Source organism: Lynx rufus, unplaced genomic scaffold (assembly GCF_022079265.1).
Source record: "Lynx rufus isolate CCGP_SWC_20201006 ecotype Redwood Valley unplaced genomic scaffold, mLynRuf1.p SCAF_1, whole genome shotgun sequence".
NCBI classification, from domain to species: domain Eukaryota; kingdom Metazoa; phylum Chordata; class Mammalia; order Carnivora; family Felidae; genus Lynx; species Lynx rufus.
Window position 1 is genome coordinate 111638464 of NW_025814823.1, and position 22783 is coordinate 111661246.

At 48.4% G+C, this 22783-nt stretch overlaps 1 protein-coding gene across 1 annotated transcript in view; it reads left to right on the forward strand.

Annotated features, from left to right (window-relative positions):
* The window catches only part of CATSPER3 (cation channel sperm associated 3), a 31048-nt gene extending 12403 nt beyond the window's left edge, over positions 1-18645 (forward strand). Inside the window, exons 3-8 of the mRNA XM_047076089.1 lie at positions 8991-9230; positions 14639-14821; positions 15492-15632; positions 15990-16109; positions 17312-17469; positions 18429-18645. Of these exons, the coding sequence (XP_046932045.1) occupies positions 8991-9230; positions 14639-14821; positions 15492-15632; positions 15990-16109; positions 17312-17469; positions 18429-18534 (948 nt within the window). The 3' untranslated portion in view covers positions 18535-18645. The remainder of the gene's footprint in view (positions 1-8990; positions 9231-14638; positions 14822-15491; positions 15633-15989; positions 16110-17311; positions 17470-18428) is intronic.
* The last annotated feature ends 4138 nt before the right edge of the window (positions 18646-22783 follow it).

Here is a 22783-nt window from a genome sequence, read left to right on the forward strand (position 1 = left end):
TTAAAATTTTTTTATGTTTTTATTTTATTTTTGAGAGAGAACAGTAGCAGGGAAGGGGCAGAGAGAGAGAGAGGGAGACACAGAAGCTGAAGCAGATTCCAGGCTCCAAACTGTTTGCCCAGAGCCCTATGCGGGGGCTTCATCTCATGGATGGTGAGATCATGGCCTCAGCCAAAGTTGGGTGCCCAACTGACTGAGCCACTCAGGTGCCCCTAAGCAGCATACTGAAAAGGGTTATACACTATGATTCATTCCTAGATTTATCCTAGGAATCTCTTCAACATATGAAAGTCAATCAATGTCATACACCAGTAGAATGAAGGAAAAAATTCATGTTTGCATCAGTTCTTGCTGAAAAATCATTTGCAAAATCCAATACCCTTTGATGATAAAACACACACACACACACACACACACACACACACACACACACACAACTTAACAAACTAGAAATAGAAGGGAAATTCCTCAACTTGATAATGGGTATTTATGAAAAAATCCACAGTTAACATCATAGTCGGTGGTGAAAGACTGGAAATCTTTCTAATCTAAGATCAGGATCAGGAGCCTGCTTTCACCATTAAAAAAATTATGCTGGAAGTTCTAGCCAGAGGAATTAAGCAAGAAAAAGAAAAAAAAAGTTACTTGAATTGGAAAGGAAAAATTGAGATCATCTTTTTTTGCATGTGACTTGATCTTATGTATAGAGAATCCTAAAGAATACACACACACACACACAACTATTAGGACTATTAAATTCAGCACAGTTGCAGGGCACAAGATAAACAACGAACATTAGGTGTATTTTTTATACTGACAGTGAACAATCTGTAAAGGAAATTAAGCAAAAGCATCCAAGGGGTGAAGGGGCACCTTGGGTGGCTCAGTCCGTTGAGCATCTGACTCTTGATTTCAGCTTAGGTTATGATCCCATGGTCATGGGATTGAGCCCTGCATTGGGCTCCATGCTGAGTGTGGAGTCTGCTTAGGATTCTTTCTCTCTCTCTCCCTCCCCTGCTTACATCTTCTTTCTCTAAAATAATAATTTAAAAACATCCAAAATAATAAAATACCTAGGATTAGATTTCACCAAGGAGATGAGAGATGTGTGTCCTGAAAATTATAGAACATTGTTGAAAGAAATAAGACCTACATAAATGGAAAGACATCCCATATTCATAGATTAGAAGACTTGTTAAGACTTGTTACAAAGACTTTCCAGAATGATCTACAAATTCAATGCAATCCCTATCAAAATTTTAGTTGCCTTAAAAAAAAAAAGTAGATTCTCAAATTCATATGGATGTGCAAAGTGCCCTGAGTAGGCAAAACAGTATTGGAAATGAAGAACAGAGTTGGAGGACTTACACTTTTGACTTTAAAACTTACTACAGAGATATTGTAGTCAAAACAGTGTGATACAGGCATAAGGATACATGTAGACCTATGGAATACAATTGAGATCCTAGAGATAAAACCGAATAATGTGGCTAATTGATTTTCAACAAGAGTACCAAGACCATTCATTTAGGGCAAAAATAATTTCTTCATCAAATGATTCTGGGACAACTTTATATCCACATGCAATGAGTAAAGTTGGACCCCTACCTCACACCACATTCAAAAATTAACTCAAAATGGATCAACGTCAGAAATCTAAAAGCTAGAATTCTTAGAAGAAAACACAGGGGAAAATGGTCATGACCTTGAATTTGGCAGTGGATTCTTAGGTATGACACCAAAAACATGGGCAATAAAAGAGAAAAGTAGATAAATTAGACTTCACCAAAATTAAAAACATTTGTGAGTCTAAGGGCACTATCAAGAAAGTGAAAAAGTGAACAGACAGCCCACAGAAAGGGAAAAATAATTGCACATCATATAGCTGTTAAAAGATTAACGTGTAGACTATATAAAGAGCTCCCACAACTCAACAGCAATAACAAGAAAATAACCCAATTTAAAAATGCACAAAGGGGGGCACCTGGGTGGCTCAGTCAGTTGAGCATCTGACTTGAGCTCAGTTCATGGTCTCACGGTTGGTGGGTTTGAGCCCTGCTTTGGGCTCTGTGCTGACTGCTCAGAGCCTGGAGCCTGCTTTGGATTCTGTGTCTTCCTCTCTCGCTCTCTGCCCCTCCCCTGCTCATGCTCTGTCTCTCTCTCTTAAAAATGAATAAACATTAAAAAAATGCACAAAGGACTTGAATAGACATTTCTCCAAAGAAGATATGTAAATGACCAATAAGCACATTAAAAGATGTTCGAAGACAATAGTCATTAGAATGGAAAATGCAAATCAAAACAACTTCACGCCCACTGAATAGCTATTATAAAAACAAAAACTCCAAAATTGGAAATAACAAGTGTTGGTGATGTGGATGTGAAGAAGTTAGAACACTTGTGCATTGCTGGTGGGAATGTAAAATCATGTAGCCACTTTAGAAAACAGTTTCTCAAAAAGTTAAACATAGAATTGCCATATGATCCAGCAATACCACCAGGTGTGTGCTCAAAATAATTGAAAACAGGGACTCAGGCAGATACTTGTACGCCAGTGCTCATAGCAGCATTGTTCACAGTAGCCAAAAGGTGGAATCAAGTCATGTGTCCATTGGCCAATGAATGGATAAAGAAAGTGTGATGTATATGTAAAATGGAATATTATGCAGCCTTAAAAAGGAATGAAATTGTGATACGTGCTACAATATGGATAAACCTTGAACACATTATGCTAAGTGAAATAAACCATATATAAAAGAGCAAATTATTATATGGTTTGTACCTAGACTAAGCAAATACATACAGACAGAAAGTAGAATGGAGTTTTCTAGGGCATAGGGGAGAGGGGATGTAAAGTTACTGCTTAATGGTTACAGAGCTTCTGCTTGGGAGAATGAGATAGTTCTGGAAATGGTAGTGTTGCTGGTTGCACAATACTGTGAATGTACTTAATTCCAATGAATTGATTGTACACCTAAAATTGGTTAAATATTATAATTTTCATGTTTTATACATATTTTAATATAATCAAAAACAAAGGTTATAAATACAAGTCACACCTCCACTGAATTTTATACTGTAAAATAATGAATTTTATGGTACATGAAATATTTCTCCATTTTATTTTTTAATTTTTTTTAATGTTTATTTATTTTTGAGACAGAGAGAGAGCATGAATGGGGGAGGGGCAGAGAGAGAGGGAGACACAGAATCGGAAACAGGCTCCAGGCTCTGAGCCATCAGCCCAGAGCCCGACGCGGGGCTTGAACTCACGGACCGCGAGATCGTGACCTGAAGTCGGACGCTCAACTGACTGAGCCACCCAGGCGCCCCAATATTTCTCCATTTTAAAAATTAATGAGCTTACTTGTTGGAAAAAAGCAACAAAATAAAATCAAAAAGAAGGAAAAAGGAGAAGAAAAAGGGAGGAAAGTAGAAAAGAAATAGTAAAGAGCAAAAATTAAGGAAATGGAAAACGAAGATTCAATAGAAGGTATCAACAAAACCAAAAGTTAGATCTCAGAAAACAATTACAAAATAACTTTATTCAGGAGACAATCAAGAGAAATAGAAGCCCTGAATTATGTTAGAGTTTTAAAAGGAAAATTATAGGTGACATAGATATCAGAAATCTAATAATTTTGTGCCAAAAATTAAAAACCTAGCTGAAATTATTTTCTAGAAAAAAATTATAAAACTGACTCTCAGTAAAAAACGAAAAACCTGAAATAGTCTTTATATGTCCTTATATGTCTTTAACTGGCTATAAAGCATTGAATTCATAGTTAAAACTTTCTGTCCCCAAAACCTACAAACTCACCTGGACTAGATGGTTTTATATTCATGAAGGAGACAATTCCAAACATAGAAAATGCTTGTTTTGATTAGATAAATGAGTACATCTGCCCTGCCCACAGACAATTCCTTTTGTGAATTTCATTTCTGCAGGATACTTAGTGCCCAAACTAGACAAGGACAGTATGAGAAAGACAAATAACATCCGATTACATGAACATGGACACAAAAATCCCAAACAGAACATTGAGAAACTGAATCAAAATGTATGAAAAAGATTATATATCATTGCCAAGTTGGTTTTTTTCAGGAAAGCAAGTATTAGAAGAATCTACACATTTTATTAACCAGCTTAAAATATTAAAGGAGAAAAAAAAAACACCATGAGATCATTTTGAGAGAAGCAGAAAACAAATTTGGTAATGAATATCCTTTAGGATAAAAATTTAGCAAACTAGGGATAGAAAGGAATTATTAAATTTTTTTTTTACATTTATTTATTTTTGAGAGAGAGAGAGAGACAGAGTGTGAGTGGGGTGGTGGGGTGGTGGTGGTGCAGAGACAGAGGGAGACACAGAATCCAAAGCAGGCTCCAGGCTCTGAGCTGTCAGCACAGAGCCTGGTGTGGGGCTTGAACCCACAAACCATGAAATCATGACCTGAGTCAAAGTCAGACACTCAACTGACTGAGCCACCCAGGTGTCCCGTGAAAGGACTTATTTTTAAACCGATTATGTAAAACTTACATCAAAATGCACACTCAGTGATGAAACTTTAGCGGTATTCTCTTTCAAGGTGTTAAAAATGTGTCATTTCTGCATAGAAACCCCAAAAGAATCTGAAAAAAATTGTTTTGTGAAAAAATTGTTGATAAAGTTAATACTACTTAATAAAGTTAATAATTTTGTTTGTTTATTTGAGAGATAGAGTGCATGTGCCCACTTGAGCAGGCAAGGTGCAGAGTCAGAGAATCTTAAGCAGGGTCCAGGCTCAGCGCAGACCCTGATGTGGGGCTTGATCCCACGACCCTGGGATCACAACCTAAGCCAGAATCAAGAGTCAGGACACTCAACTGACTAAGCCACCCAGGTGCCCCAAAGTTAAATATAAAGTCTAACAAGTTTGTTGGATATATGACCAATAATTACAATCAATTACATTGAATGTATCAGCTATAAAATAGCACTTCTAATAAGAAAATGTGAAAAATACTAGAGGCAAATCTAATAAAAGACTTTTGTGATCTTTAAGGAGAAAACAATTTAAATATATAAAGGTAGTTAAAGAAGACAAAGGGGGGCGCCTGGGTGGCTCAGTTGGTTGAGCGTCTGATTTCAGCTCAGGTCATGATCTCACAGTTCATGAGTTTGAGCCCCACGTCGGTCTCTGTGCTGACAGCTCAGAGCCTGGAGCCTGCTTTGGATTCTGGGTCTCCCTCTCTCTCTGCCCCTCCCCCACTCATGTTCTGTCTCTCTGCCTCTCAAAATAAAGAAAACTAATAAAAAAACATTAAAAAAAAAGAAGACAAAGAAATGGAAGGATCTATTAGACCATGGATAGAAAGGCTCAGTTTCTTAGAGATGCATTCTCCCCAGAGAAATCCAGAAGGCAGAGTTTTTTTTTATGGGTTGCCAAAAGCTGATGCTAAAATTTAAAGAAAAGAATGCAAGACAAAAAGCAAATGAACAAGATGGTTTTGACAGTTAAAAGGAGAGAGAAGGCCTGACTTACCAGGTAACAGGACTTTCTGGAGAGCTTTAGTAATGAAGGCAGGGTAATGAAGCAGGAGCAGAGACCAGCACAGCAGGGTAGAGCACTTGGAACCAGACCCTGGCCCGTGTGAAGACGTGGTACCTGTGGCACCAGGGAAGATTCTGCAGGAAACAGTCCTAGGACCATTGGTTGTACATGTGGAGAAAGCATATAACTGGATCTCTACCTCACAGCACACACAACTGGCTTAAAGACCCAACACAAGGGGTGCCTGGGTGGCTCAGTTGGTTAAGTGTCCGACTTTGGCTCAGGTCACCATCTCAGCTCAGACCCTGGGGCCTGCTTCAGATTCTACTTCTCCCTCTCACTCTGCCCCTCCCCCACTCATGCTTTGTGTCTCTCTCAAAAATGAATGTCAAAATTTTTTTTTAATAATAATAAAAAAAGACCCAGGAAAAGTGATACTTTAAAATGTTTAGAAGAGAGTATACTTACAGGGTCTCAGGAGAGAAAGTTTTCACAAAATGCAAAATATATAAATCATGAAAAAACAGCTTTGATTAATTTGATTCCATTAAGATTTTAAACTTGTGTTCATCAAAGGATCATTGAAAAGGTGAAAACATACGTCAGCATAGAAGATATTTGTGACACATAGTACAGATTCAGAATACTTGAAAAATTGATTGTCTTGCAAGCCAGTAAGAAAAAGAACAATCCAGCAGAGAATTTGGCACAAGATAAGAAATAGGCAGCTTACAATTTAAACATATAAAAAGATGTCCGACTTCACTAATGATTAGAGAAATGACAAGCAGAATAAAAAAATCAGATACCATTGCATATTCATCAGACTGACAGAAATGAAGAAGTTCAACAGTACAAAGTGTTGGTGAACACGTGAAGCGATAGGAACATTGCTGATATTAAGGTATATCAGTACACTAACTTCAGAAAACACTTCTCTATTCAGCGAAGTGGAAGATGCTGACGTCCGGCACTGACTAATTCTACTCGTAGATAAATGACTGGGAGAAGCTGTACACATGGGTATGATAAAATGTACAAGTATTACTCTACCTTTTTGTACCAGTATGCTGTTTGCAATAGTAAAAATTACCACCAAGCCAAATATCACCCAGTGGGTTATTGGATAAATAAATTACAGTATTTTCCTAAGTGGTATTGCTACATAGTAGTAAAACTCTAAACCCGGTTCATGAACGCAACAGAGACGAATCTCATAGATTTTAAATGAAAAAAAAAAAAAGAGAAAAACAAATTGCCAAAGAATACTTCAGTGGCTATGCTATTTGTGTAATATATGAAAAAATGCAGAAGGATGCCATGTACTTTTAGGGATATATATGTGGTAAGAGTATAAAATACAGGAGTTCCGGATTTATGGTCGGATTACCTTCGTGGGAGGGAAGTGGACTTGGTCATTGAGGGCTGGACAGGAGACTGCCTGCATGGTAATAATGTTTTATTTCTTAAGCTGGGTGGTAATACATGGTTGTTCATTCTATTATTTTTTTTTACATCATCTTGTGTATCTTAAATATTACATAGTAGTTAAGAAATAAAAATGTATGTAAATGGTTGCCAAGTAGGGGCCACAAACATAAGTATACAGGACAAATAAAACACCAGCTGCCTTATTGTTACCCAAATGGATAGTTGTGGCTTGAATTACCCTTTCCAGTGGCAGCATCTGACATATATTTAAAAGGTGATAAATCTCAGAAACCTTCCTTTTTTTTTTTTAACGTTTATTTAATTTTGAGAGAGAGAGAAGAGAGAGAAAGAGGCAGAGAGAGAGACACACACACAGAATCCGAAGCAGGCTCCAGGCTCTGAGCTGTCAGCACAGAGCCCGGCGTGGGGCTGGAACCCACGAACTGTGAGATCATGACCTGAGCCGAAGTCAGATGCTCAACCGACTGAGCCATCCAGGTGCCCCTCAAAAACCTTTCTATTTCCCTCCAGAAACTCTCTCTAGTCCGCTTCAGTTCACCCCAAACTCATCTCAGGAAAGGCATCTCCGCTGACCCAGTTGCTCTGTCTGCAACACTAGAGTCTTCTCTGCCTTCTGCCATCCTGTGCACCCCGGGCTCCGGCAGTGAGTCCTGAGATGGCAGCGTACATAATACTTCCTCCTTGTGCCTCTTCTCTTCGACGCCACACCATCCCCCGATCCAGTCCAGTCTAACCTCACCTCTTGCTGGCTGACTGTGGGAAGTAATTCTCCTGCTATCTGTCACCTCCTCCCGAAGTCGCCTTCCAGTCCTTATTCTTGCCAGCTCCCCACCGGTCTCTTTTCCACCTAGATCTCATAAAAATGTAAATCAGTTCATATCACTCCCTTGCTCAAAATCCTCCAAGGTGGAGGTTAAAATCAAGGCCCTTACCAGGCCTGCAAGGCCCTCCCTACATGGCCTGCCTCCCCTTTCTGTTCTAGCCATGCTGACTCTGCTGTTCTTTGAACAAACCCTTTCTCGGCGTAAGACCCCTGTACTTGACATCTGGGAACTTTGTCCCAGTTTTTATGATGGCTCCATTTCAAGGCCTCCAGTCACCACCACCTTTTCTAACACGGCTGCCATGACTCTCCCTTCCTGACCTGACCAGTCCCTCTATCCCCTTTGGCTGTTTCCTTTTCTCCTATTTGTTCCTTTCTGATGTTATACTGTCTATGTATTTGTTTGAGCGTTCATTTCTGTCTCCCCTACCAGATCATAAGCTTCATGGGGCCTGGACATTTTCTGCCTTGTTCATTGTTGCATTTTCCCATGCCAAAACAGTGCTTGCTTGGCTCATGGGAGATGCTTAGTCAACAAAGCTGCTTCAGTGAATCAGTGCACCGATGATAAGGAAAAAGTTATTTACTCAAGTTTCCCCCCCCCCCCCCGGTAAAATCAAAGCCACTGGCGTTATAGATGCATGAGAAAACTTTGAATAAGATTATTTCATAAAGTATATAAGTGGGGAAAAAAGCTTAGTGTTCTTCAGAAATAGTTAACTGATTTTGGGATGTGTGATTAATTGATACCTATTAGTAGATATTTGAGTATTTCATCTCTGTTCCTAAAAATTTGGATATTCAGGTTGGCTAGAAAACTTGGGATCTTCTCTTTGGGAAAGCTTATGTTCAGGTCACCTGACATGTCAAGTTGCTAATACCAGGGCCTAGATGGTCATTCTGTCTGCCAGTCAGTCCATCATTCTTAAGCACCCTGGGTCCGAACTAGCCCCAGGCTTAGGGCTGCAGGGAGGGAAGACTCAGAAAGAGGAGAATCAGGCACACTGTGTGTGCACTGTGCGCCTGGGCTTCTGCTTGGGTTTCTCTGTCACATGGGTGACTTAGGAGTACCCTCCCTCCGACAACGCACACACTTGATTGAGTACCTCGGGCAGGGAGAGGGTGGAACTCCGGGGCTCTGTGGCTCGGCCTGACTCTCCAACCCTTGGCATCCCTGCAGGTCTCGGAGCTCATCTTTGTGTCCATCTATAGCTCTGAGTTCTGCATGAAGCTCTACGTGGACCCCATCAACTACTGGAAGGATGGCTACAACCTGCTGGATATAATCATTATCATCATTATCTTCATTCCTTACAGTCTCCGCAAATTCAAGGGCAAGCACTACCCCTACCTCAACATTGCTGACGGCATTCAGTCCCTGCGCATCCTCAAGCTTATCACCTATAGCCGTGGCATCCGGGTGAGTGACCTGGGGGGCACCTTGGCCTGGGAGTGTAGACAGCAGGGCCTATCGGCCCACCAGCCCCAGACAAAATAATAATTCTACTACCATTATCCAGTTACTGAATCCTACCATGTGGCAGGTAGATCTTTACCAATATTATCTCATTTAATCTTAGAACAATTGAGGAAAAGTATTATTAGTTCCATTTTGCAGATGAAGAAATTGAGGCCAACAGTCACTCTGCAGTTAGATGTCACAGATGAGATTTGAAAGGTGTGTCTGACTCCAGTGGCCACCTGAACTTATCCTCTCTCCCATGCTACAAAGGGACTGACTTCTTTTTTTTTTAAGTTTTTTTTTTTAATGTTTATTTTTGAGAGACAGAGACAGAGAACAACTGGGAGAGGGGCAGAGAGAGGTGGAGGCACAGAATCAGAAGCAGGCTCCAGGCTCTGAGCTGTCAGCACAGAACCCAACACGGGGCTTGAACTCAGGAACTGTGAGATCATGACCTGATCCCCCAGGACTGACTTCTTATGGCACAGACCCTTTGAACTACATTCCCAGGATTCCCCAGCTTTTTGGTGGCTCTGGCCACTCACTGCTTTCCCCATACAATGAAAAATCTGCTGCCTCTTTTTTTTAAAAAAATGTTTGTTTATTTTTGAGACAGAGAGAGAGAGAGAGAGAGAGAGTGAGTGAGCATGAACGGGGGAGGGTCAGAGAGAGAGGGAGACACAGAATCGGAAACAGGCTCAGAGCTGTCAGCACAGAGCCCGAGGTGGGGCTCGAACTCACAGACCTAGAGATCATGACCTGAGCCGAAGTCAGACGCTTAACCAACTGAGCCACCCAGGCGCCCCAAATCTGCTGCCTCTTGAAGAGAATAATCTTACAACTTTGTTCTGGAAGCTCTAGGTGCACCACGTGCAGCTCTTTGGCTCAGAAGGCTCCAGAAGGCCGAACCAAACTGCCCTTAAGTTCGCCCTGGCTCTGTGCCCCGTATCCATGCTTCTCCAGGAGGGGGCTGCTTTGGACCCATTTGACCAGCTAGGGTGTGTGTTGGCCTGTTCTGCTGAGACATTGCCCCCAGCCCCAGCCTGCATGTCTGTCAAGGACCTGGGCTCTACACTCAGCAGCCCCAGGCCTGGGGGAGAAAATGAGGAGAATGTTGAAACGATAGCCCTACCACAGATCCCGCCCCCCCATTCATTCCATGCTCTCATGCAGTCACGTGCCTGTGTGCCCCTCCCAGACAGCATAGGCCAGTCCTCCTCTCCTTCCCTTCATGGGAGGCTCCTGGAAAGAGGTATCTGTACTTCTAGTCCCCACTGCCTTACCTGTCATTTGTGCTCTGGCTTCTTCCCTCCAAAGGAACTAGCCTCTCTGAGGTTGCCAACAACTTCCTTGTCACCAAGTCTACTGGCCAGTTCCACTGGCCTCCCTGTCACCGCCTTCTCTTGGTTTTCCTCCAGCCTCTTGAGCATGACTTGACTGCTCGGATGTGTGCTTTCTTCGCCCGGCCTGCAGGTTCTGTTTTCTCGGGACTGTGTCCTGAGTGCTCTTCAGCTCCCACTCTGCATACCCTCTTTGGTGATCTTTTCCACATTTCAGGGGTCTGCACCCTCCCACACCTCTCTCTGACCTTCAGACCCACGGCCTCCTGGACATCCCACGTGCTCCTCAGACTCAAACTTGTCTAAACTGGAAATCGTCACTCTGCCCCACCCTCATCCCCAAAGCCTGGCTCCTCCTCCTGCATTGTGTCTTTTTGTGAAGGGCGCGCCCCACCCCCATTCAACTGCCAGGTCGTAAGTTTGAGTGTCAGCATTAACGCCTCTGTCTCAAAGTCCTCTTACATGGCCTCCTACGTAGTTAGTGACCTGTCCACATCTTTTCACTCCTACAGCCATCATCTTTTCCCCATCACCACCCATCTTCATCAGGACTCCTGCCCTGGCTTCCCACACTACCAAGAGAGGAGATGCCCCTGCAGCTGGGGAGAATCTTTAAAGGGTACATCAAATCACAGTGACCTTCCTTTCGAACTGGAGAGTGGCTCCCCTTGTTTGTAGGCTAGAGATAAAGCCTATGATGTGTCCTAGAAGCGGGAGAAGGGAGTGTCAGAGGTGCTGGGTATTGGAGTCTGTGTCAGATTGGGACGGTAGTAAGGCAGGTGGACAGGAAAGAAGACTAGAGGTCCTTGGGAGGTGGATGCTGGTTGATGGGCACCTCAGAGTGATGGAACCATCAGAAAGACAGTTGGAAGTATAGTCTAGTTAGTGCAGGTGTTGGGTACCAAGGGAGCAAGGGCCTAATAATGGTGCCAAGGTCCCTGGGACTGAGGGAGTCGAGGGACAAAGAGGTCTGGGAGATGGTTGATATTCCATAGGGATCCTGAAGTCTCTGAGGATGACAGCAGGATGGTGTGGAGCCTGGAGGCAGAGATTCCAAGACATGAGGGTGAGTAGTTAGCTAGAAGGTTGGACTTTTCTAGAAGCAGGGGCTCTGCCCATGATGACAGGGTCTCTCAGGGCAAGACGGGGGATGGTCTCCTGAATCAGGCTGGTGAGGAATAGTCAGCCTTCCTCAAGAGGGTTGCTGAGGAGTAATGTCCTGTGGAGGAGAGGATTTTCAGGTGAGGTCACAAGAGAGGTCACCATGGAATGGAGGTGGCAGAAACCTGTCGGAGGCATGTGAGGAAGGAGGTGATGGCTGTGGGCTGAGGGAAAGGAAGCCTAAGGCTGCATGGGGAGGAGGGAAGCAGATAGAACAGGGGTCTGGGGGAGGGACAGTGACCCAGACTGGCACCTTGTGAAGCTGAGGGAATGAGCTATTTGCTGAATGTCTCGGTAGCCTGGTCAGAGGCTAAGGCCTGAAGATGCCTGAGGTTTAGGGACTGGCAGGGACAGCCCATATTTCCAGGGCAGTGATCCAGTGAAGAGAGGAGAGCCCTCCCAGCTGACCATGGTCTGTCCCAGGACCCAGCCTGGATTGCTTGGTGACTACAGACCTTTGCTCAGCCTTTGGTTCTTGTAGACGTGAACAGAGACCCATGGACATGTAGATGGAATATTCGCAGGGACATGTGGCTCATATTTGAGCTCAGGGGTTTCTGTCATTAAGCCAAACCTTGTGTCCCAAAGTTGTTCCCTGGGGACCACCAAGCCACTTGGCTGTGGCTTGCCAAGGCCTATGGGATATCGTTGGACCCCAGATCCCTAGGGGCACAGAAGTGACTCTAGATTACATAGCCTCTGTACACGGGCCAGGTGGAGCTGGAGGTGCCAAAGGGAGGGACCCGCACCTCTGTGATAATTTATATTCATTGAAGTCCAAACGAGGCTCTAACAGAGCCCTAGCCTCAGAGCCCAAAGCTAGCACTCAGGCCCATCTTGGCTCCTATCCCCTGATTAATTAAAATGACACTCTGTCATCCACTGCATGGCAGTAAACCTGTACCATGGGGAAATAGTTCCTTGTTGTTTTGCACACAGAGAGGTTCTGTTAGCTGGGCACCCGAGGGCCACATTGCCCCGTTTATCTGTGTTTTAGCCCAAGGAACAACCTGGGAGACGCTGGGGCTTCTCCTTGAAGCTCATCACTTTCCACACATCAGAGCAGCTGCACAGAAGTGCTCTCTCAAGAAGTGGCTGGTCCTGGGTCCCTGCCATGCCTCAAGTTCTTCTCTGTACCCTGAACGCCCCAGGGCCAGGAGGACGGCTGTGGTTCGACCTAGGGCCCGGGAGAGCTGTACTAGGGACCAGGAATTGCTTCTCCAAAGAATTTGAGAATTCCAAACCAAGCACCTGTGGGGGTCAGGTTGTAGCTTTGAAAGCTCAGGTCTTCCTTGGGAACGAGCTTCTAGCCTGTGGGGTTCTTTCTGGGCAGCATCTGCTGGGATTGGATTTCTGTACCCCTGGACTGCAGACCAAGTGGGACCGCCTGGGTTGTGCTTGAAGAACATCGTCAAGGCCAGCTGTCAGGATTCCCACATGTCAGGGCTTCTGGAGAGCATGGCCTCTTCTCCACTGCCGTTCTCGAGGCTGCTCGGCTTTGGCCTCAGGTAGCACTGGGCCTCGGGCTGCCCTGGGAGTGGACACCCCCCTGGAGCCCATCCTCCACCCCTTCCGTGGTGTTTCCATTCTCCCACTGCCAGCTGCCCCTTCCCTGGCCACCTGGGAGGCCTCTTCTGCACACTGCGTCGTCCGGTTGCAGCATTTGTCATGAGGGCTTGACCCCTTCGCTCATGGTAGTTCTCGGGAAGGAAGTTCTGTCTCTGTATTGCAGGGAGGGAGCCAGTTCTTTGCATCTCACCTCTTTGGGAATTAATCCCCAAACACTGACTTTCTTCCTGCAAGGAGAGGCAGCATTCCCCTCTGCAGCCAGCTGTCAAAGCAGTCCATGTGCAGGGCAGTGCCGGGGCACTCAGCTTGCCTTTCTGCTTCCCCAGTTATCCCGAAGTGCCAACGCTTCCCTGTCCTGTGGCCCAGCTCTATCCGGCACCTCCGTTCCTAGTGTTGAGCCAGTAAACGGCTTCTTGACTTGGGAAAGGGGGCTTTCGTGGTTGAAGTTGGTGGCACAAGGCACAGGGCTCGGGAGTTGGTCCTAGGTCTGCTGCTGTATCGGAGCGTGATGCCGGCCAAGGCTTTTTGCTTTTTTGAGACCGCGCTTCCTCATCTTAAAATGTGATGAATGATAACACCCACCTGCATTAAAACAGTGTCTGTTGCAGCATGTAGGTAGGTGAACACGTCTTGAACTCCTACTCCTACTCCTATTCCTCCTACTACTACAAGACTCCGGGGTGTGGAGAATACACGGTAAGGAGCCATACACTGTGCTCCCCGGAGAGGTCAACATAGTGGGAGGTCAGACAAATGCCCACTTCCTAGGGCAAGACTGAGGTCACAAGCCAGAGACCTGCCTGGGGAACAGTACTCGGGGCGAATGGGAAGCCACGTTCCTCTTAGCCTTCATCATTCCCTCCCCTAGGGTAGCTCCCCAACTCCTTCTGGGCTTGGAAGAGCGTTCAGGCCAGCCCTCAGCTGAGAAGCAGGGGCGGGACCCATTGGGATGGCCACAGAAGCAGGCGGGGTTCAAGGGAAGTGGTTGGTGGTGCTGTTGCAGACACCCAGGCCCGAGGCAGCGCACACAGTCTGCCCCTGGGTGACTGAAGGTGGAGGCCAGGCATTGTTGAACCACTATTGGATTGGTCCAGCTCTCAGTCTGGGCACAGTTCCTGTTCGTTCATTCGCTCGTTCATTCACTCATTCATTCCCCCAACCCTTTATGGAGCATCTCCTATGTGCCAGGCCTGGCACTGGATGCCGGGGACAGCTGTGGTCGGGCACCCTGGGCCTGTCCTCTGAGCCGCTCCCAGCCTGGCAGCCTGGCCTAGCCCCAGTGCCTCTGCCTTGCAGACACTCATCACCGCTGTGGGGCAGACAGCCTACACCGTGGCCTCCGTGATCATCCTACTCTTCGTCCTCATGTTCATCTTCGCCATCTTGGGCTTCTGCCTGTTTGGAGTTCCAGACAGGGGTGACCCGAATAACTGGGGGAACCTGGCTGTGGCTTTCTTTACCCTCTTCAGCTTGGCCACGGTACCGTGTTTGGGAACAGCGGTGGGGGTGGGGGCCTTGCGAAGGGAGTGGGTGTGGGTGTGTGGACAGGCTGGGCCTTCCATGGGATCCTCCTCATGATCAGGTACTTAGCTGGGCTGGGTAAGCTGAAGGCTGGCCTCCCGGGACTAAGCAGAGGCCAGGGCCCTGGCCAGGGGTCCACTGCTCTCTCTAATCATGTGACTCCCTAAAGCATTCCCATTTGTCCCACAGGGTTATAAAACTTTCAAAGAGTTCTCAAAAGAGAACTCATTGGATTAAGTTTACTTTAGAAATGATGCCCATGTCACATAGGCTTTCTGGGACTAGGTTGTCACAAATCCAGTCAGAATTGGCCGCAAAGCCCAAGTCTAGAAGTGTAGACTCTGGGGTCTTTCCAAAGGAGGGCCTTGCAGAGAGCCAGTGGCTGTTTCGGAAGGATGGGGTGCCTTGTGGCCCCTTGGCCAGTACTGTCTATGCCTAGTGGTGCCTTGCACTTGAGTCCCTGGCCACTATATGTGGGCTGGAGTGGATGGGGGCTGGTGGGGAGAGGCTGATGTGAAGGCAGAGCCAGCTGCATTCTCAGTGGGGCTGGGGCTCCCCTAGGGTGGGTGAGAAGGAGGCCTGTCCCATTGGGCCTTGGCGCTTGGCATGCCCTGCCTTGCCTGAGCAGGTCGATGGCTGGACAGACCTACAGGAACAGTTGGATAATCGGAACTTGGCTCTCAGCCGGGCATTCACCATCATCTTCATCTTGCTTGCCTCCTTCGTCTTCCTCAGCATGTTCGTGGGTGTGATGATCATCCACACTGAGGTGAGGCTGCACCTGTAAGGACTGGGGGTTGGCTCAGCTGCACCTGTAATGATCGCGGGCTCAGCTGTGGCAGGCGGAGCTGCAGGCCAAGTCTCCAGGGCCGGGGAGGAGGCGGCCAGTTGGGCCCTCTCTTCCCCCTGAGCCACTGCATTCCCTGCCTTGGGATGGCAGTCAGCAGGACAGGGGCTCGGAGAGTCACTGCAGCCATGGATAGCCGCTTGAGCGGGGGGCTGGCCCTGCATGGAGTATCCTCCTGGTGAGGGACTTTAGTGGCAATGTAAGACTAGGGAAGAAGAAAAACCGGGGGGGGGTGTGCAGTGAGAGCCTGTATCTTACCTCCATCTTCCCCGTCTCCAGGACTCCATTAAAAAGTTTGAGCGGGAGCTGATGGTGGAGAGACATGTGACGCTCATGGAGGAGAAGCAGGTGATTGTGAAGAGGCAGCAGGAAGAGGTCAGCAGGCTGATGCAGACACAGGTAGGTGATCTCCCCAGGCAGGTGGATAAAGAACCATCTATGGACAGTCAGGGCTGAAGCAATGGTCACAAAGTGCCCTGGGGCCAGCTCACATCAGACATCTCTGGTCTTAGGTAAGGCAGGTGTCTATACCCTGTATTTTCCAGAGTCAGGCTTTATTCTCTCTATTTTTGTATTTCTCTGGATCTCTTAGAGAGTTGAGTACTGTAGTTATAGTTCCTCCCTTCTTCCTGGGCACAACTCCACTTCCAGGCCCTCTGCCTGGAGTGCTTTTGTTATTGAGGCCCCCTGAATGCCAGGCAGGCACCTGTGTACCCAGTGGATGAAGCCGTGGAGGTCCTGACAGGTGCTGCTCAACTCCAGTTTCCCTCCTTCCCTCCATCCCTCCCTTCCTTCCTTCCCTCTTCCTGCCCTTTCCTTCCTTCCTTCCTTCCTTCCTTCCTTCCTTCCTTCCTTCCTTCCTTTTTTAATTTAGTTTTTTTTTAGTTTATTTATTTTGAGAGAGAGTGTGTGTGTGAGCAGGGGACGGGCAGAGAGAGAGAGAGAGAGAGAGAGAGGGAGAGAGAGAATCCCAGGCAGGCTCTGTACTCTCAGTGCACACAGTCTGCCCCAACTCACAAACCGCAAGATCATGACTTGAACTGAAGTCAGATGCTTAATTGACTGAGCCACCCAGGTGCCCTGTTCAACTCTGTTTTTTCTAAACTGGAACCGGGATGAGCGCAATGGGCTGGAGATCTTCTGTCAAGCATGATACAATGGGGAAAGCCTGGGGGAGAGCCGTCTTTTCTCAGCCTGGGCTCTCCAAACAAATCATGCCGAGTCCTGGATGCTCTGCTGGGTCTGAACCCCTGCCCTCCCTCCCCCATGCAGTCAGTGCATCCCTCCTCAACCCTTCCTCTGAGCTGGAGACATCCGCCTGTCTTGACTGTGACCAGGTTTGTCCAGGGCAAGGTGAGACCACGCTGAGTTGCACTCGGGCTCTCACTGGTTCCTGTCTATGTCACCTGTCCTCATGTCAGTGATGGTGGCTCATGAGGCTACCTTGGTCAGGGCGGGTTGAGGCTTGGAAGGAGTGGGGGTGAACCTGTGATTAAGAAGATCAAGACTTATCCTGGGGCTAGCATCAGGATCCCCAGGTCTCTGCATCTTGGGGTATTACTTCTTCCTCTTCACTGCCCTCTTTATGCTTCCCTCTCTAGAAAAAAGGTGACTACAAAAGTTTCAGTGAGCTGGTAGAGAACTTCAAGAAGACCCTGCGGCACACTGACCCCATGGTCTTGGATGATTTTGGCACCAGTCTGCCCTTCATCGACGTCTACTTGTCCACCCTGGACAACCAGGACACTACGATCTGCAAGTCAGTCCCAGCCCCGCTGTCCCAGGGAGACCAAGCCTTTCCTAGTCCACAGGCTTCCTCGAGGGTGGGGCCCTGGCAGGTGCCCTGGGAGAGCAGGGGGGCGGTGGCTGACGTGCAGGGTGAGTGCAGGGAAGCCCTTCTTGGGAAATGCATGACTCCATGTATGCGCAGGGCCTGTGTGGCTGTGGATGGGCCTGTGGCTCAGAGGCCTCTGCTCCCCTGTCTCTCCCCGGCCTGCTCTGACTGGCCCTTTAGACTCTTCAGGCCCCTCCTCACGACCCCCTTTACAGAAGTCAGAAGAAAGAGTGCTGGTTGGCAAGGCAGGAGCTGGGGCTTGTGGCCTGGTTCCGACAGCTACCTTTCTTTATGACTCTGGGGAGGTCTCTGCCCCTTCCCCACCTGTCATACCAGAGGCTACTGGGCTGATTCTATAAAAACAGTGTGTGAAGCTTTGAGTTGGCCCGGCCCAGGGCTGTGCATTAGCTGGAGTTATACCTGTCTGTTACTGAGCTGGAAAGAGCCTGGCATGGCACTGAGGAGCCACAGTGGGCTGTTGAGCAAGGAAGGACACAGTAGGTTGGTTTCTCGACAAAAGCATCCTGGAGGAATTCATGGACTAGAGAAACTCAAAGGAGGGGGTCAGGCAACATCCACTTTTGGCCCAAGAGTGGGCCAGGCAGTGTCTGGTCACCTCCACACGGTCACCTCATTTACAGCCAGGATTTGTTGTCCTCAGCCTGACTCATATGTTAAAATAACTTACTCTGGGGGCCACAGGCACAGCAGCAGACCCAGATTCCAGCTGCCCTGATCCGGCCTACAGCCCTTGTCTCCCTTGAACCCATACCTGCCAGGGGTCGTGAATCCATAGGTGCAGGCATGTGGTGGGCGGAGCTGGGGTGGCATGGAGAACCTCCCCCGCTGAGCTCAGGCCCCCTCTCCCCTGCCTCCACTTTCAGGCTTCAGGAGCTGTACTGTGAGATCGCACACGTGTTGAGCCTGATGCTTGAAGACTTGCCGCAGAAGAAACAGTCCCAGTCCTCTGAAAAGGCCACTGAGCAGTAGGGGGCGTGGGCACCAGGTGCCAGTGTGACCTGCAGGGCGTGACAGGCCCCCCATTAAACACAAGCTTTCTGAACTGACGTCTCTGCAGCAACTTTGGGTTATGGTGTTTCCCTGCTGCTGGGGTTGGGTCTACGTGGGTGACCACGAATTCTGATTGCCTGGGCTACTCCCTCCCTCAACATGATATAGCCGGGCCTGGGGAGTGGGGAGAGAGACGCTCAAGACTTGACCTTGGCCAGAGGCCACATCCAGGGGCCACAGTGGCTATCCCCTCCCTTGACCTCAGCAGCGAGGACTTATTGGGTTCCTGGGAAAGCCACCTCAGGACCCCTAGACCAGGGAGGGCCTCTGGCAGCCCCATAAGTGTGTATGGCCCCTTTGAGCTGGTGTAACACCACTAATCTTGGAACCTCTTTTTTTTTATTTATTTATATTAAGAAAAATTTTTTTTAATGTTTATTTATTTTTGAGAGCCAGAGCAGGAGTGGGGGAGGGGTAGAGAGAGAGGGAGACACGGAATCCAAAGCAGGCTCCAGGCTCTGAGCTGTCAGCACAGAGCCCAATGTGAGGCTCAAACTGATGAACCGTGAGGTCATGACCTGAGTCGAAGTCGGATGCTCAATCGACTGAGCCACCCAGGCTCCCCTGATCTTGGAATCTCTTAAAGCTGGGCTCATCTTTGTGGGTGAGCACCAGGCAGAGCGTCATCTCTGTCTGTGGACCTGCTGTCACGGAGACCCCTCTTTGGAAGTTGACTCTGCTTTCCTCTAGGCTCACAGTGGTCGTGGTGCCCTAGCAGGTGCAGCTGTGACTGACAGGACTGTGTTGTGTGGGCATGGAGCTCACAGTGGCCCGACCTGGGGGACTGACCTCCCAGCAGTGCCAGGGCACCTCATATAAGGGTCAAAGGAGCAGCAGGATCAGGCGCTTTGGACTGTTTCCCCTCCTACGGTTAGTGAGGACTCTTCACTTCAAAAGGTGGCATTTTCTGTGTTATTCCTGGACCAGATGACTAGCAGAGTTGGCAAGGACCTGTCCCTACCTTGATGCAGCCATGGTGGAATCTTCTGAAGACACGGGGAGGACAGGGTTGGCTGACACCCCTTGCTCCCACCTGGCCAGGCCAGAGGCCCTACAGTGCGCCACCGGCTCCCATTGCTGGGGAGGTATTCTTGAGGCCCATCCCTTCAGCAGTGCCACCTCTCACGGAGGGAGGAGTGAGCTCTGGCTGGACTGGGAGTAGGACAGCCACACCTACAGCTGAGGGAAAAAAGGCCCCACACCCACACGGGGGAGTCAGGTCAGCAGAAAACACGTGGGGCAAAGTTGAGAGCAGCTGGACAGAGGGTCCCCTGGGTGGCCCCAGGATCTCCGAGCATGGGTGACAGCCCCTCTGAGGCCACAGGACAAGGGCACGTGGAACCCTTTACTCGGTGTTTTGTTCATACATCCAACTGCTATTTCCTGAGCTGTGCTGGGCGCTGTGGGTGCCATAATGAGAAACCCACAGTCTGGTCCTGGTCCTCTTGGGGCCCTTGGTTATACAGGGGAAAGAGTATCCAGCCAGACTGGATGAAAGAAATTTCCCCGAGGAAGTGCCTGTTGAATGCAGAGAGCACGAGTCTTCTAAGATACTCAGATCATTGCTGCTTGCGAATGTTCACACTCTCAGGGCCAAATTGAGAATTGTGTAAAAATGCCAGGAAGGCTTGCCATGGTGTATGAGACCCATCACCATGCCGTAGGGGAGCCCTCTGAGGGCAGAGGGTATAGCCTAGCTGTTTCCTGAGGTGCAGAAAACTTGATGCCAATGTCTTGGGAGGCGGGCCAGAAGTGAGTGGGATGTGTGTGCCCTTCTTGGAGCAGGGAGAAGCCCAGGGCCTAATGCATGCGGTGCTTGAACATGAAGGCTGAGGGCCTCCAGGGGTGCTCTGGGGGCACAGCCCTGTCAGTAGAACAGGCAGGCAGGCCTCAGGCCATGGCTCTGATTCAGGGCTGCGGCAAAGCAAACATTGCCAGCTGCTCACACTGTTGTGTATACTGTTGGCACGCTGTGTGCCTACGTTGCTTGGGAGAATATGAAAACACATTCCCTTGCTCTCACTAGGAATCTTGAGAATTGCCTTAGGCCTCTGGAAGTGAACAAAAGATTAAAAAATTAGCCTCAGGTAAGTTGGAAAGTACCATGGTTTTGGAGTGAGGAGATCTGGATCCCTTAATGGGGTGACCCTGGTCAAGGAGTCTGAGCTTCTGAAAACTCAGCTATTTCCACAGAGAAATGGGCTGATAAAATGGACCCACTCTAAGGCTCAAATGAAATACATGTGAGAGAGTGAAAAAAGATGCAGTCAGCTGTGGCTGGTGTGTTCTCGCTGTCAGCTCTGCCTCTGTGCTGGGAGGCCGGCTACTCTGGGCCGTGCTGATCCAGGGCAGAGAAGGACGGCACAGATGTCAGGGTGGCAGGGAGGACAGTATGGTGCGGAGAGCAGGCAGCAGAGGTCTGGAACCTGCGTTGGGGTTGGGCCGTGAAGGGTCTCCGTCGGGACCTGGCCCAACAGGATGGGCAGATGGCATGTGACCGGAAGGCCTGGGTCCCCTCAGGGAAGCCCCAGGTATGGGGCTCTGGGCTGTGGCACGGGAGGGCACGCTGCCTTTAAGGGCACAAGCGGAAGGTTGTCACAGAGCAGAGAGCTGGGAGAGGGTGACGTGCAGAGGGCTGGCCCAGCACTGCTGGCAGAATAAGCCAGCGGATATTTGGCGCAAAGTCCCAAAGCAGCATTTCTCTTTGGCTCTATTCGTCTGCAGAGCAAACACTGGCAGATTGGAATTCCCACTTGGGCCCTCACCAACTCAAACAGGCTTGGCCACGACTTTCAGTTGATTTGCTTGGGGCAGAAGTGCTCTGCTTGTCCAGGCCTGGTTGTGGAAAGCAGGACCTTTCTCACCGCCCCCCAGCCCTCTGATCCAGCAGAACTGTCCCCAGATGGCTTGTTTGTCTCCATGCTGCCAGCCTGGTGGTTTGGTAGCTGCATTGGGATGCAGGGGACCTGGGCTTGAGTCTTCTGGTCATGCTTAGGCCCTCCCCCCAGCTCCTGTGGGAAGGAGATGGAATCCGGGGCTGGAGGTGTTTGGAAGGTGGCCGGATTTTTTTTTTCTTTCTTATTTTAACAGCTTGTTGATTCCACCAGCAGGAAGCAGTCTCTATATTATGGAGATCCAGGCAGTGAGTGAGAATATAAACTCTGCTATTTATTCCAACAGCCCCTAGAAATCCTACATGGAGAAGCTGGGAACTGCACACCTTGTATTTTCTTCAACTGTGGGTGAGATGGGATGCTTCCTAAATCACAGCGCCCTTCAGCCAGTCAGGCTTTGCTGTCAGTGGTCTCTCTCCTGGTTTTGGGCTCTGTCCCTGGCTCCAGGTTGCCTGGGCCTGCTCCTTTGTCTCCCAGGCTCTCAGGAGAGAAGATGGCTCTGGATTCCTAAGTAGGCTGCTCAGCAAGGAGAGGTGATGGCTGCTGTTTCTAGTCTCAGGGCTTGGGAAATGGGGAGAAGGGGGCTAAATGTGACAGAGAGAAATTTGTCAACATGTGAGAGCCTTGCTCTTTCCCACGTTCCACCATCAGGAGCCCTGTCTGTGCTTGGTCAGCCCCATGCCTCACCGTCCTCGAGTTCCAGCTCTGACTGTATTTCAGGCTCTGGGTGATGCGGCACTGGGAGGGTGGGGGAGAGCCAGGTCTGGATCGGAAAGGAAGGAGGGGGGGCGTTTGTGATTTCTTGGTCTCTTCCATGATGGAGAATCAGGGTAATGGGCAAAACAGAGAAAATGAAGAGACCAGTCAGGCTTGATGGGTCTACATAATCAGGAGCTGGGACAGGGAGGGAAGAAGGAAGTAAAAGTTGAGGGCTAAGAGTCAGAGACCTTTATTTGTTTGTTTGTTTGTTTAGAGAGAGTGTGTGCAAAGTGAGGGAGAGAGAGCGTGCAAGTAGGGGAAAGGGATGGGGGGGAGAAAGAAAAAGAGAGAGAGGGGGAGAGAGAGAGAGAGAGAGAGAGAGAGAGAGAGAGAGAGAGAGAGAGAGAGAATCTTAAGTTGGATCCATGCTTGGCTTGGAGGCTGACCCTGGTCTTGATTCCACAACCCTGGGATCATGACCTGAGCCAAAATCAAGGGTTGGATGCTCCCAGTGCCTGGGTGGCTCTGTTGGTTGAGCATCCAACTCTTGATTTTGGCTCAGGTCATGATCCCAG